Source organism: Puma concolor, chromosome C2 (genome assembly GCF_028749965.1).
Source record: "Puma concolor isolate L17-30 chromosome C2, mPumCon1.1.hap2, whole genome shotgun sequence".
NCBI lineage: Eukaryota > Metazoa > Chordata > Mammalia > Carnivora > Felidae > Puma > Puma concolor.
This window is the reverse complement of record NC_141675.1, coordinates 431,192-446,425: the sequence shown is the minus strand read 5'-3', so window position 1 is coordinate 446,425 and position 15,234 is coordinate 431,192. Positions and strand designations below refer to the sequence as shown.

Below are 15,234 nucleotides of genomic sequence, written 5' to 3'. Positions count from 1 at the left end.
GTTGTATATATTTTGAATCTGTCATTTCTCTTTCTGTTAATCAGAAAAGCTAAGGAAAATCTGAGTTCTAAATAAATGCATCTGAAATATGGTAAATATTGTAAATAGGACTAACTTTTTGTAAAAGCAAACAGGGCAAGTATGTGAGAAAGGGAGGGGATGTAAAACTTTTAAAAATATGTAAAGTAAAACAGTAGTAACTTTGATGGAGTATTTTCAAAATATTGCAAAAAGTCAGACAAACCACTTTGAGTTGTTTTTTTTTCATTATTTTTGAAAATATAGATTAAGTTGGGAGTTTTATTTTTTTATCAAGTCAGCAAGCAATTTGTCTTGGTGCAGTTTTGGGTATAATTTCTGGTTCCTTCAAATGCTTTCTTACCTGATTATGGTATTTTTTTACAATTAACACAGAAAGAAAATTTATTTAATTTTCTAGGTGTTCCAGAAGCCCCTAGGGTTGATGCTACCCCATAGATACTGCAAATTTCATTTTAATACATTACGTGGCTGTGAGCGATCACAATGCAAGTTTGCTCATGTGCCTGAGCAAGGGGATGAAAAGGTAAAATATGTAAAGTCTTTGAAGTAGAGATTGTTTTCAGATTATCTCAGTTATATGTTTTAAGTCAGATTTTCATTAACCCCTAATAGCATAGATGAGCTTTGTCTGGTTTTGTGCTTTAAATAAATCATCCAATCTGTATTCTTTTGTTCCTGGCTTCTTTTTGCTCAATATTTTTGAGATTCATCTATATTTTTTATTTAATTATAAACATTTCTTTCTCATTGTAATATTGAATATTCCATTTTGTGAGTATATCAAAATTTATTTTATTGATAAATATTACTTTTGATTCATTGGATTTCTGAATTTGAGAATTACAGTAGTGATGTTATCAGTGTTCTTTCGTGTGTCTCTTGGTGAACATATGTGTACTTTCTGATGGGTTATACTTAAAACTGGAATTGCTGAGTCATAGGATCTGCATATATTCAACGTTAGTTGATAGTACCAAACAGATTTCCAAGGTGGTCTGCCCAATTACACTTTTTCACCAGCAATGTCTGAGAGTTCAGCTTGCTTCATAGCGTTACCAGCTCTTGGTATTTTAATTTTAGCCATTCTAGTGAGTGGGGAGTGATGTCTTCCTTGATGACTTACGAAGCTGAGCATCTTTCAAAATCATTATTGGACACTTGGATACACTCTTTTTGGAAATCTCTAAATATTTTGCCTATATTCTATGGGATTGTCTTTTTCTTATATACCTTAAGAATTCTTTATATATTTTGGGTATAAGTTCTTTATTGAGTATGTGTATAGCAGATAACTTTTACTACTGTAAAGGTTGCCTTTTCACCCTCTTAAGGTGTCTTTTGGTAAACAGAACTTGTTAATTTCTACGTAGTCCGATTCTGTCGATCCTTTTACGGTGTTAACTTTTTGCATCCTGTTGGAGAAATCTTTGCCAAGATCATGAAGATGTTCTCTTATATTTTTTCCTTTAAAAGGTCTGTTGTTTTATCTTGGCATTTAGAACACAAAGCCACCTGGAATTGATTTTTGGTTTTCATGTGAAAACAAGGTCAAGAAAAATATTTTTTCCGCATGAGGATCCCTTTGTAAGCCAACACCATTTACTTAAAAAAAACATCCTTTTCCCCTGTTGCACTTCAGGGTCACTGTGTCATAAATCAGCTAATTATATATGAGTGGGTCTGTTTCTAGGCTCTTTGTTCTAATCCATTGGTCAGTGTGTTTATCCTTGAGTCAGTAAATGGCTATTTTTTAAATGACCTAAATAAGTTTTTTTTTAATTTTGAATATTTAGGAATTTCCTTCCCTCCCCAATTGCTTGCTAATCTTGCTATTTCCTTGACTATTTCTTTGTCAGAACATCTGTAAAATTAAGTTTTTATAGTGAATTCAGTATATATTTCAAATCTGTGAGTTAACCAACATCAGTTTTTTTATTCCATTGCTTTAAGTTCACTTGGAGAATAAGCAGAAAGATAGGATTGAAATTTTGTCTTCTTTATGAAATATAAAAAGGTAACGTTATGTTTTTCATTGTAGGTTTGTATGGATGTGTTTAAGAAATATATAAGCATCAACGAGCTGTGTTTGCTACAACGTGCAGGTATGAGACAGGGATGATTACTATAAATTCAGGAATGTGAGTATTTCAAGCAATGTGCAATTGTATCTTACAGTTTGAAAGTAAATTCAATACTTGTAAGTATGAAAACTGAATGCCTTAGAGTGGCTCTATTGGTGTTATAAATGATTAAAAATAAGTATGGCATTTTGGTTACTAAAAAATTATAATCCACCTAGCACTATCATTTTCTAAAACCAAATTGCATGATATAGATAGAAATTTTATGTATGTGTGTAAGACAAAAATATAACATAGATAATTGGCTTAAAATCTTTCTGAAGGGATGTTTCAGAAACTAGATCTTCCCTACGTCTTTATCCTTCTCTTTTAACACTTACCCCTTGAGGCCGATGCACCATCCATACTGAGTTCTGTTCAGTTCCCTAAGCAGGACAGGCTGTGTTATAATATCAGAGCCACTGCTGTCCCTGCTGTCTATCTGGGATGCCTTTCTTTCATCCGTCTTCCCCACAGCAAAGACCTATTTATCTCGCAAGTTTTAGTCACAGGAAATAGGATTACCTCCTCTGTCAGCCGTTATCTGACTCTACTGCCTCATCCCATTCTCTGTCACCGTCTCCCCCTACTACACCTTGAGTGTCAAGTGGAAGGGACCAAGCTTATTTATATTTGTCACGCTGACACAGCCACCCAAGCCACATAGTATCATGGTAATAGAGCATGTTAGCTGCATATTCATCAGCTTGAAATCTCGTTTGGTTAAAAACAAAATTTCTGACAAGTTTATTATTTGTTTTGCTGAGTGACATCATCTCCCCAAGGATTAAAGGAAGCGTCTGAGGGAACTGCTATGACTGAACTTACTCTTACAGTAAGGAGGAAGTAGGCAAGGGAGAAGTAATAGGAGCCTATATAGAGAATGTACCCATCACCCAGGCATTGATGGGAGAAGCTGCATGATTAGATGTCAATGAACATGTATATTCCAGAAATAATTCCATAGCATGAAATGTGGAAGAAAAGTGGATGACATGAAAAAAAAAAAAAAAAAAAAAACAGGAAAACTCCCAAAATTGTAATTCTGATTGTGTAAACATCTAGTGTATCAGGAGAAATATATTTGAATTTAGTTTTAAAACAACAAATATAGGGATGGGTGGCGGCGTCTGTGCACGGAGGAGGTGGAGGAGGCCCCTGGCAGCCGCTTCTTGCCCCTGAGCCAGTGCCAAGCGGTGTAGAGCCGGGGCAGGACCCGGAGCTGAGCCAGCTGGGCAGGCTCTGACTCCCTGCCACGGCCCAGAACTTCCATTGGGTGGACATCGACAAGTTTGATGAGAACAGGTTCCTGGGCAAGCAGGAGGAGGCAGCGGTGGCCAGACCATGCCCGGACCCTGGTGAGGCGGATGGCCTTCTGCAGCAAGGGAGCGTGCTTCGAGCATTCCGTTCAGCCTTGCAGAACTGTCCCATCAACACCAAGAATCAGGCCGTGAAGGAACAGTCCCAGAGCATGGTGCTGAAAGTACTTACAGATTTTAAGAGCAGAGCAATTGAGCAGGCTGTGCATTCACTGGACAGAAATGGCATTGACTTGCCAATCAAGTACATTTATAAAGGGTTTGAGAAGCCCACAGAAAACAGCAGCGCAGTGTTACCCCAATGGCATGAAAAGGCATTAGCAGTAGGAGAACTAGGCTCCATTATGAGTTCTCACAGCAAGAAAGACTTTAAAAAGAAAAAAAAAAAGGACTCCTCTTATCTTGAGAAGAATTTTGGATGCACAGGCTGATGAAGAAGGGATTGACACTGGACCATCTTCCTAGGAATTCCCAGCTAAACTATTTCAGGACATGCATCCGCTGAAGTGTATTTTAGTTTCAAGGTGGAGGGAGAAGTCGTCTGTTTCTTAAATCCTTTGTAGGATCTGATAGTCTGTGCCTTTGTCCGCAAGTAACACAGAACTGATGTTGTAACTGCCTGCTGGAGTGGCTGGCGCATCTTGGCCAGGTGTCCGTGTGTGCTCTGCCTATTTAAAATGGAGGAGGGACTATCTGAGCAGGTACAGATCCAAGGGCTGTGGTAAAAGGCAGAGCCTTGTTTTTTTGAAGTAGTAAAACTTCCAGGATTTGTACAGACATCCCTGGGAAGATGGGGCTCTCTTGGGTTCATTGTAAAGTGCCTACTGCATCAATAAAGCTCTTGGCTTATTAGAATGTAAAAAAGATAATAATAATTAACAAATAAATAAAAATCAACAAATACAGAGAACAAAAATAAAGACCTATAATGAATGAAAGTTGGTAAGAACCTGTGGAAATTATGTTTGGTGTGAAAACAGAAACTTAGATCAGTGGAACAGAATAGATAGAATAAAACCAATATGACATATAAAGAATTTTAATATTTAGAAAGACCAGAGAGTTTGGTAAGGGAAGACTCATTTAATGAATGAGGTTAGGATAACTAGATACCATTTTAGAAAGAGAAACGAATACCACAGGTATAAGGTGTAGGTCTAACTGCTCAGGCTCTACAGAGAACCTACATTGGTACACAGGGGAAGTTACCGAGTGGGCAGGACTCCTCATCCCCTATTTATCCATAGGTCCTCTTTTATATATTTTATATTTGATTTTACACATAAAATTCTCTCTGGAAGCGATTTTTGAATGTTTTACTTAGAAATAATTTCAAATTTCCAGGAAGTTGCAAAACTTAAAATAATACAAAGAATACCCACATATCCTTACTTTAATGTTTGCACTCATTCTCTCTATCCCCCTCTCCTTCTCTCCTTATGTGCATGTGTGTGCATGTGTGTGGTATACATGCACACACAACATTTTTTTCCCTGAACCATCCAAAAGTAGGTTACATGCATCATGGCTTTTTACTCCTAAATACTTCAGTGTATATTTCCTAAAAACAGGATATCCTCTTATGTAACCATGGCACATTTATCAACTCAGTAAATTTAACATTGGGTACAATACTTTTGTCTAATCTACATTTGTATTCAAATTCTGTCAGTTAACCCATAATGTTCTTACATCATTTTCCCCTCCAGATCAGGATCAGTCATTACATTTAGTTGTTCTCTTTATGCTCCTTTATTATAGAACACTGCCATTGTCTTTCTTTGATGTGTGTGTGTGTGTGTGTGTATCTGTCTTCCCACCTAGATAACAACTGCACTGGCAGAATCTGGTACAACTGTTTTAGAACTCCAGAGTCTATTGAAGGTTTGCAACTTCTATGAGAAGACTTGAGGGATAAATTGGAGTTAATTTCAGTCCATTTCAGCTCTTAGCACAGTAACAACTGCCCATGCCTCATCAGAGCCATTTAATGGGCAGCTGCACATGACTTCCTGGAGCAGTTTGCACACAGCTTGTGAGAGCCAGAGTGGGGAAGAAAGATGCTGTCCCCCAAATTATCAGGGATCTACACTCAGATTGCTGATTGCTGCTTCTAATCACAGGTGCAAAGGGATGGGCAGCTCTTATTGCACTTTTCCCCATTGTTGCAAGCCCCTCTCCTTCCTGCTAGTGACTTCCAGAGGATTTAAAGAGCTAGCAACCTTTTTTTTTATCCTCCCTTTCAATTTTCTCTTTTTTTCTTTACAGGAACAATTAGAGGCTAGGATATTCAAAAACAACTGCTGTATCCATTTATGGAGAAAACTAAAAAGTGACTATGCATGGGAAAGGCTCAGAAAAGACCTGAGTATACCTTAATTTCACACATTATATAGTAATAAAAGTTTCAATATAGTAAGAAGATATAATAGTTATAAACATTTATATACCTAAAGACAGACCATCAAGATCTATAAAGCAAAAATTGACAGAATTAAAGACAGTTTTCCAATAATAGAGATTTCAGTATCCAATTCACAATAATGTATTGAGCAACCTGATAAAAGAGCCCTTGACACAATATACCAAATAGGTCTAACAGACATATACAGAATATTCTACCCAATAACAATAGCATACACATTCTTTTTGTGAACACATAGGACATTTTCCAGGATAGACAATATGTTAAGGCCACAAATTAAGTCTCAACAGATTTGAAAGATACATATTGCACAAAGTGTCTTCTGTGACTACAATAGGATAAAATTAGAAATCAGTAACAGAAGGAAAACTGGAAAATTCACAAAATGGTGGAAGTTGAACAGGTATATCAAAGGAGAAATTAGAAAAAACTTAGAGACAAATGAAGATGAAGCAGAACATACCAAAACGTATGGGATGCAGTGAATGTGCTGCTAAGAAGGAAGTTTAAGGCTTTAAAGGCTTACATTAAGAAACAAGAAAGATCTTAAATCAACAACCTACCTTTACAACTTAAGAAACTAGAGAAAGAAAAACAAACTAAACCCAAAGCTAGCAGAAGGAAGGAAATGATAAAACTTACAGCAGAGATAAAGGGAATAGAGAATAGAAAAACAATGAGAAAAAATCAGTGAAACTGAAAGTTGGTTCTTAAACCATCAAAATGAACAAACCTTTAGCTAGATTGACTAAGAAAAAAGGAATATTCAAGTTACTAAAATAAAAACTGAAAGACATTAATGATTCTATAGAAAATAAAAACAATTATAAAAGAATACTATGAATAATTGTGCACAAAACTAGATGAACGAATTCCTAGAAACCCAAAACCTGCCAAGACTAAGTGATGTCAAAATCCAAATAGACCTATAACTAGTAAGGGGATTAAATCAGTAATCAGAAGGCTCCTGACATAATCCCTGCACCCAATGGCTTCATTTGTGAGTTTTACCAAACATTTAGGAAAGAGCTAATACCAGGATGCCTGGGTGGCTCAGTCAGTTAAGCAGCTGACTTCAGCTCAGGTCATGATCTGGTGGTTTGTCGGTTCAAGCTGTGCATCAAGCTCTCTGCTGTCAGCACAGAGCCCGCTTTGGATCCCCGGTCTCCCTCTCCTTCTCTCTCCACGTGTGCACTTTCTCTCTCTCTCTCTCAAAATAAATAGGTGTAAAGAAAAAAAAGAACCAATAGCAGTTATTCTCAATCTTTCCCAGAAAGTTGAAGAGGAGGGAACACGTGCTTACTCATTCTATGAGGTTGAGTTAGTCATTATTTTGATAGCGAGCAAAGCAAAGACACTAAAGAAAACTACAAATCAGTATCCTTTATGAAACTGATAAAAATTCCTCAACAGAATACTAGCAGACCAAAGTCAGCAGCACATTCAGAGGATTATACACCATGACCAAGTGGGATTTTATTCTTGGAATTGCAAGGATAGTTCAACATACAAAATCAAAGTAATACACCACATTAACAGAATGAAAGAGAAAAACCACATATTCCTTTCAATTGATGCAGAAAAAGCATGTGGTAAAATTCAACATTCTTTCATGATAAAAACACTCCAAAAAACTGGGAATAAGAGGAGACTGATGTAAAAGCTGTATAAGTTTCTCCCACTATCTGAAAGTAAAGTGTTCTTAGGAAACCTTTCATAAGCCAAAGTGACATAAAGTGGAGAAGGAGTTACCATTTTGTAGAAGTGAAAATCCTCTTTAGGTTTCTCTGTTAGTGAAAATAGGTACAGGCATACCTCAGAGATGTTGTGAGTTCTGTTCCAGACCACTGCAATAAAATGAATATAGAAAAAATAAGTCAGATGAATTTTTTGTTTCCTGGTAAATATAACATTTATATATTATAGTCTGTTAAGTGTGTAATAGGAAAAAACAATGTGCATATGAACCTTAGTTAAACTTTATTGCTAAAAAATTCTAACCATCATCTAAGCCCTCCGTTAGTCCTAAACACTGATCACAGGTCACCACAACAGACGTAATAATGAAAAAGTTTGAAATATTTCAAGAATTACCAAAAGGTGACACACAGACATGAAATGAGCAAGTGCTATCGGAAAAATTGTGCCAATAGGTTTACTTGATGTAGGGTTCCCACAAATCTTTAATGTGTAAAAAAATGCAGTGTCTGCAAAGTACAATAAAGCAAAGTACAATAAAACAAGGTAGGCACACTAAGCTAGGACTTTCATAAAAGTAAAGTGGATAAAGCAAACTTACAGAGAATGAGGGAAACCTGTATATAAAAAACCTATTGCAAATATCATGTTCAATGGTGAAAGACTGAAAACTCTTTCCCTTAAGATCAGGAACAAAGGCAAGGATACCTACTTTCATCACTTCTGTTCAGCATAGTCTAGCCAGAATAATTAGGCAAGGCAAGGAAATGAAATGCATCCATTTTGGAAAGGAAGAAGTAAAATTATCTCTGCTTGCAAGTGATATGATCTTATATGTAGAAGTACTAAAAATTTGACACCAAAAAAAAAAAACCCTATAAGAACTAAAATATGAATTCAGCAAAGTAGGATATAGAATCAACATGCAAAAATCAGTTGCATTTTTGAGCAATCTGAAAAGGAAACTATAAAAACATTTCAATTACAACAACATCAAAAATAATAAAATATTTATGAGTTAACCAAGGAAGTGAAAGCCTTGTCTAATGAAATCTACAAAGCATTGCTGAAAGAAATTAAAGAAGGCCTAAACTAGTGGAAACACATTCCATGTTCACAGACTGGAAGACTTAATACTGTTAAAATTCAGTGCAGTCCCTATCAAAATCCCAATGACATTTGTCTGCAGAAATAGAAAAACCTATATATTATAAGGAATACCAAAACAATTTTTTTATTTTCATTTTTTTCAAGTTTTTTTTTAAATTTATTATTCAAATTCAAGTTAGTTAACATAGTATTGATTTACTGGTGTAGTATTCATTTCCAGAGTAGAACCCAGTGATTCATCACTTATATACAGCACCCAGGGCTCAATCCAACAAGTGCCCTCGTTAATACCCATTACCTACTTAGCCCATCACCCCACACAGCTCGCCTCCAGCGACCCTCAGATTGTTCTTTCTATTTAGGAGTCTCTTATGGTTTACCTCCCTCTCTGTTTTTATCTTATTTTTCTTTCCCTTCCCTTATGTTCATCTGTTTTGTTTCCTAAATTCCACATATCGAAGAGCAATCTTGAAAAAGAATAAAACTTGAGGAATCAAACTTCTGACTTGAAAGCTTCCTACAAAGCTACAGTAATCAAAAACTGTAGTACTGGCATAAAGACATAAAACCAATGGAATAGAATAGAAAGCCCAAACATAAACCCTCATGGATATGGTCAAATGATTTTAGACAGTGGTGCCAATACTACTTCATGGGGAAAGGATAGTTTTTTTCAACAAATGCTGCTGGGAATGCTGGCTATCCAACATGCAAAAGAATAAAATTAAACCCTTACCTAACACTATATACAAAAATTAATTCAAAATGGATCAAAGACCTTAATGTACAAAATGTACAAAAATAAAGCTCTTGGAAGTCTTAAGGGCAAAAGCTCCACAGTATTGGTTTCACAGCAATTTCTCAGGTATGACACCAAAAACACAGACAACAAAAGAAAAATAAACAAATTGGACTTTATGAAAATTTTAAAAATTTGTGCATTAACATACAGTATCTAAAGTAAAACAGCAACCCACAGAATGGGAGAAGATATTGGCAAATCATATATCTAACAATGGATTAGTATCTAGAATATATAGAGAACTCCTAAAACTCAACAGCAAAAAAAAGCAACCTGATTGAAAAATAGGTAAAGTACTTCAATATACGTTTTTCCCAAGAAGATGTACAAATGGCCAATAAGCACGTAAAAAGATGCTTAACGTCATTAGGGAAGGGCACATAAAACTACATGTGACACCACCTCACACCCATTAGGGTGGTTACTATCAAATAAAATGTTAGGATATATAGAAATTGGAAATCTTGTGCCCCGTTGGTGAGAATGTAAAATAGTACACACACTATAGAAAATAGTATGGCAGTTCTTCAGAAACTTAAAAATAGAATTACCATATGACCCAGCAATTCTTCTAGGTATATACGCAAAAGAACTAACAGCAGGGTCTCAAAAGATACTTGTACAGTCATGTTCATAACAGCATTATTTATAATAGCTAAAATGTAAAGAAACCCAAGTATTCATGACAGATTAATAGATTAGGAAAATGTGATATATACATACAGAATATTATTCAGCCTTAAAAAAAGGAAATTCTAACACATGCTACAACATAGATGGATGAACCTTGAGGTCATTATGCTAAGTGAAGTCAGTCCATCACAAAGAGACAAATACTGTGTGATTCTATTTATGTGACGTAGTTCGAGTAGTCAAAATCATAGAGGCGAAAAGTAGAGTGGTGGTTGTGGGGGGCTAGGAGGAGGTGAAAAGGGAGAATTATCGTTTAATGAGTGTAGAGTTTCAGTTTTATAAGATGAAAAAATTTCATGGAGATGGATGAACGTTTTGAATGTATTTAATACCACTGAACGGTACACTTCAAAATAATGAAGATAGTGGGGCGCCTGGGTTGGTTGGGGCTCAGTTGGTTAAGCGTCTGACTTTGGCTCAGGTCATGATCTCATGGTTTGTGAGTTCAAGCCCTGCATTGGGCCCTGTGCTGACAGCTCGAAGCCTGGAGCCTGCTTCTGATTCTGTGTCTCCCTTTCTCTCTCTGCCCCTCCACTGCTCACACTCTGAGTCTTTCTCTCTGTCTCAAATAAACATTAAAAAATAATGAAGATGGTAAATTTTATATTATGTGTATTTTATCACAATGAAAAATTGGGGGGGGCAAGCAATGTAGCAGGTTGTGTCAAAAGCCATCACAATTTTTAAACTTTTGTCACCCAACAGTTTAACCAGGAGAGATTATTTTAAAAAGAGAAGTTATATTAATATTTTAAAATTTAAAAGTAGTTCATGACAAAAGAAGGAGGGCTTCGTGTCATTTAGTGGACTACTTAAACATTAACAAATTTTTTCCAACTATCTTTTTTTTTTAGTTTATTTATTTTGAGAGAGAGTGCCCATGTTCCCGAGGGCAGTGGGGCGGATGGGGATGGTGTTGGTGAGGAGAGAGAGCAGAGGAGAGAGAGAAAATGCCAAGAATTATCAATCGCCTCTCCATACCTCAGAGCCTGACACACAGCTTGATCCGACAGACTGTGAAATCATAACGTGAGCAGAAATCACAAATCGGACGCTTAACTGAGCCACCCAGGCACTCCTCTTTTTTTAAACATGCAGTTCCAGTTTTATTAATAAATGTTAATAGCAAGCACTCTGAATTTCCCATGTTACCTGCTAAGAAGGCAACTATGCAGATACTGCAAAATGAATATCAGGAAGAACTCATTTGTATGTGCCCAGGAAAAACAATTGTATATAAAGACGCTTTAAGAAAACCTGAATGTTGGGGCACCTGGGTGGCTCAGTCAGTTAAACATCTGATTTTGGCTTAGGTCATGATCTCATGGTTCCTGGGTTTGGAGCCCCACGTCAGTCTCTGTGCTCATGGCTCAGAGCCTGGAGCTACTTCAGATTCTGTCTCCCTCTCTCTCTGCCCCTCCCCGTCCCTCCCTCTCTCTGTCTGTCTCTCTCTCTCTCTCTCTCTCTCTCAAAAATAAACATTAAGAAAAAAAATTTTTTTTAAAAAGAAAACCTGAATGTTATTATATTGTATTAAGGTTGTTAAAGGTTATTGTAACTTCAACAATTATTTTTTCTTATTATGCTATTGAACTTTATCAGTAGTTATTGACTTTCCCAAGCATCACCAAGTGATCCAGATAGTAATAAGTATTTTGGGCAGAAATAATTACACAAAAGTAAAGCCCAAAGTAATTTTTATTAAGGCAGTTTCAGCTAAGGTGTATAGATTTTGACCTATGAAATTTTGAAATTGGGAAAAAAGAATGAATGAATGATCCCTAAAATTAATGGGGAAAATTTGTAATGGTTAAGTGTTGTATAGAAAATAGATTAAGGAATTGACATTAAGAAGTTACTTTGTCAAAGGAAATTAATCTGTACTTTTTAGTAGAATGTTCATAATCATAAACTGGAATAAAAAAACTATCCTTAGGATTAACATGTTGGTGGGGTTAAAATGACATTCTTGTGTGTGTCAGAATAGTCTACATCCACCCCCAATTACACAGTTTCTCATACATGACTAGGCCAGGCCTGAAGACCCCCCGAGAGCATGGCTTCCCTCAGAGTTCATATTGAGACCATGATATATGAGGTAACTTCGACATATTTCGTGTGGTTAGCACATTGAGTTAGCTCCCGGTCTAGTGCCTAATATGCCTCGTTGATTTCAAATGTTGTGTGGGTATTAACTTCTGCTTTAATTTACTTTCATTAAATATTTCTGATGTGGAAATGTACCTTTCAAGAAAATAAATTTATACTACTTGATTTTTAAATATAGAAAATTTGCCTAATTTAGGAAAGATAAATATCTTAAAATCAGCACATGACTTTTATGTTTTGTTTGTTTGTTTTAGTAAACATGTTTATGGAGTACTACAGAAAGTTTCCTCCAGGTATACACTTTGATTTACAAGTGCTAAATGACCTTCTAAATTGTTTACTCAAACATTGTTTATTGAAAGAAGTATTTCAGGTAGTGAACCTCAGCATAATGGTTAAAATGCTGGTAAGTAACCTAAAAATATATACTTTCTAACTCATATGTGAACTTCTTTGTTATGTTTCTTGTTTGTATAATTTAGCAGTTAAATTTCTGTGTTGTCGAATACTTCCTAGAGAACACTTGTGTTTTACAGCATAAACGAATTTGAGAAACTTAAGGTGTACAGAAAGAAGACATGAAAATGAGTGTAATTTTTTTTGTTTTATCCAGCCTGCTCTGAAAATATTACTAAAAATATTTGAGCATGTGGCAACTATGAAATTAAGGAATGCTGTACCTGCTTTAATTGATATATTTTGTAAGGTATGCTTTATTTTATCTCTTTTATTCTCTGATAGTGACTAACCAAGAAAATAATTCTTTCCACTAACACTGTTAAAGCACCTTTTATCCACATTATTGATGCCAAAGAATTCTGTTTTTCAGAAATGTTCTTTTTTCTCTTGAAATAGGATTTATAAACAGACTCCAGTGACTGATAGGCCTTCCCCTTAAATAAATCATTCCAAGCACTCCAGGTGACTTCTTTTTAAGTTGTGAAGTCATCTTTATACCTTAAAAATGATTAAAGAAAACTCTCTTCATCAAAAAGATTTGAGGTCATTTATAACAAAAATAAATATGCAAGTCAATATATAAATAGAAAATCATGACCGAAACAAAGGAAGTAGATAGGGAAAAACATGGAGGTTAGGAATTAATTTTATATTTGACACTAAACAAAAAGAAAAATAATTTTCATGGCTTCCTAAAAATATGTTAAAATTTGTACTTTTGGATGCTTACTGGTATTTAGCACTGCATGGCCATCCATTTCAGAATAGGCTAACAGCAAGAAAGCCTGCATTTTCTTTAAGGAGCAGCATTGGAACCACTCTAGCAGATGTACGGATATTTCAGTGAATGCCTCTAGTTCCACTTTACAAAACTTGACAGAATTACCTGCCTAGAAATTTTTTGAACCAGAAATTACTGATTACCACTAATAGTTGTAGAAAAGCTCGGTTTGATACTTCTCAGGAAGTTTACAATCTGGGATAAGGTATAAACACCAGTGCTATGCTAAAGATGAAATGAGTACAAAACAAGATGTACGGACGATAAATTCATTGAGATAATTTGAAAAACAGAAAGAATATTCAAGTTTTGAATGAAAGAATTATTTTCATTTTCACTTTAAATTCTTAAAGTAGGGTGTCTAATTTTGGTTCTCAAATATTGGAAGAAAATATGCTTCAGACTTTTTAAGTGAATTTTAATTCTGCTTGTCTGCTTATTTCATTTTGTCCACCAGTCTCCTAATTGTTACATACTGGTTTTTAACTTTTTCATATTTGTATAAAAATGATTCCTTTTCTTTTTTTTTTTTTTTTTTTTTGTCTTCTACAGTTTGTTGAAGTTGGGATGGTGTTTGACCCAGAACACTTTAACTATATCATCAAGCTCTTATACCAACTACAGGCTTCCCAACAAGAAATAACTGCAGTTCTGGAAATGAAATCCAGGTGAGAAAAGTCATTATAATTAAGGTTAAATTTTATATTTATGTATATATTTTTCTATATATTTATATATTTAAATATATATACTTATGGACTTACAAAGGATGAAAGGAAAGCACTTACTTACCACTGTTCAAACACCTGGGTAGTTACCCACCATAAGCCCTTCTCCCATCTCTTGGCTCTGTCCTGGTCACATCGTCATTAGTCGGGCTGCCTCTAGACAGCCCTTCTGACCAGCCTCACCAAATCTTTGTCAGTACCTCATTCATCTCCATGCCTGCACATCAAGTGTAAAAGGAATCTCTTATCCTTTGTTTCAGAACTTAATTACACTTACTGCACTCTCTTTTATGTATATAAATTGCGTTAATTCTTTATTTTCTTTCACTTCTTTTCATGTTAGCTACAATAAAATACTTTAATCCCCTTCTTCATCTGTCTCTGACTTGTTCAGTTTCTCTATGTGGCTCATAGGACTCCCAAGACTTTTTTATTTGGAAACCTATGATAATTATGAGCAGTATCATAATATACCTGTATTGAGAAAAAGGAAAGCCTTGACTTTTACAGAAATTTTAAGTAAACCATTATATACATAGAGAAAGTATTACATATTGTGTTTAAAAGAACCGTGACTTTTGAATGAAATCATAGTTGATAGAATACAAATGGTATTAACCACCAAAGTCCTTGAGAATGCCTAGAAAGTTCCTTCATACAGCTTCCACAGCTGTTGTCATCTCCTTTCTCATTATTTTCTAATACAGAGCTTTTGACTTCCTTGGTTCATAGTGTCCGTAGGCCAAAAGAAGTACATTAATAGTCACATTTATTACGTAGTTAGATGCAAACAAGTTAATAGTAGTAATTTTATGATATCTGGCAGAAGGTTCTTAAAAATTTTAAATAACCTGTGAGGCTCCTATGCATTTGCTATAGTGCCCTGGATATCATGGTACACAGATAGGGAATTGCAGTGATTCTACTAAGTAATAGGACGTCCCTTGA

General features: G+C 35.3%; 1 protein-coding gene across 7 annotated transcripts in view; it reads left to right on the top strand.

The window, feature by feature from the left end:
- Positions 1-15,234, top strand: part of TOPAZ1 (testis and ovary specific TOPAZ 1) — a 94,254-nt gene that overhangs the window by 36,663 nt on the left and 42,357 nt on the right. For all 7 annotated transcript variants that reach the window (XM_086720271.1, XM_086720270.1, XM_086720273.1 and 4 more), the window contains 5 exons: positions 440-565; positions 2,081-2,144; positions 12,573-12,724; positions 12,932-13,024; positions 14,111-14,226. In XM_086720271.1, the coding sequence (XP_086576397.1) occupies positions 440-565; positions 2,081-2,144; positions 12,573-12,724; positions 12,932-13,024; positions 14,111-14,226 (551 nt within the window). The remainder of the gene's footprint in view (positions 1-439; positions 566-2,080; positions 2,145-12,572; positions 12,725-12,931; positions 13,025-14,110; positions 14,227-15,234) is intronic.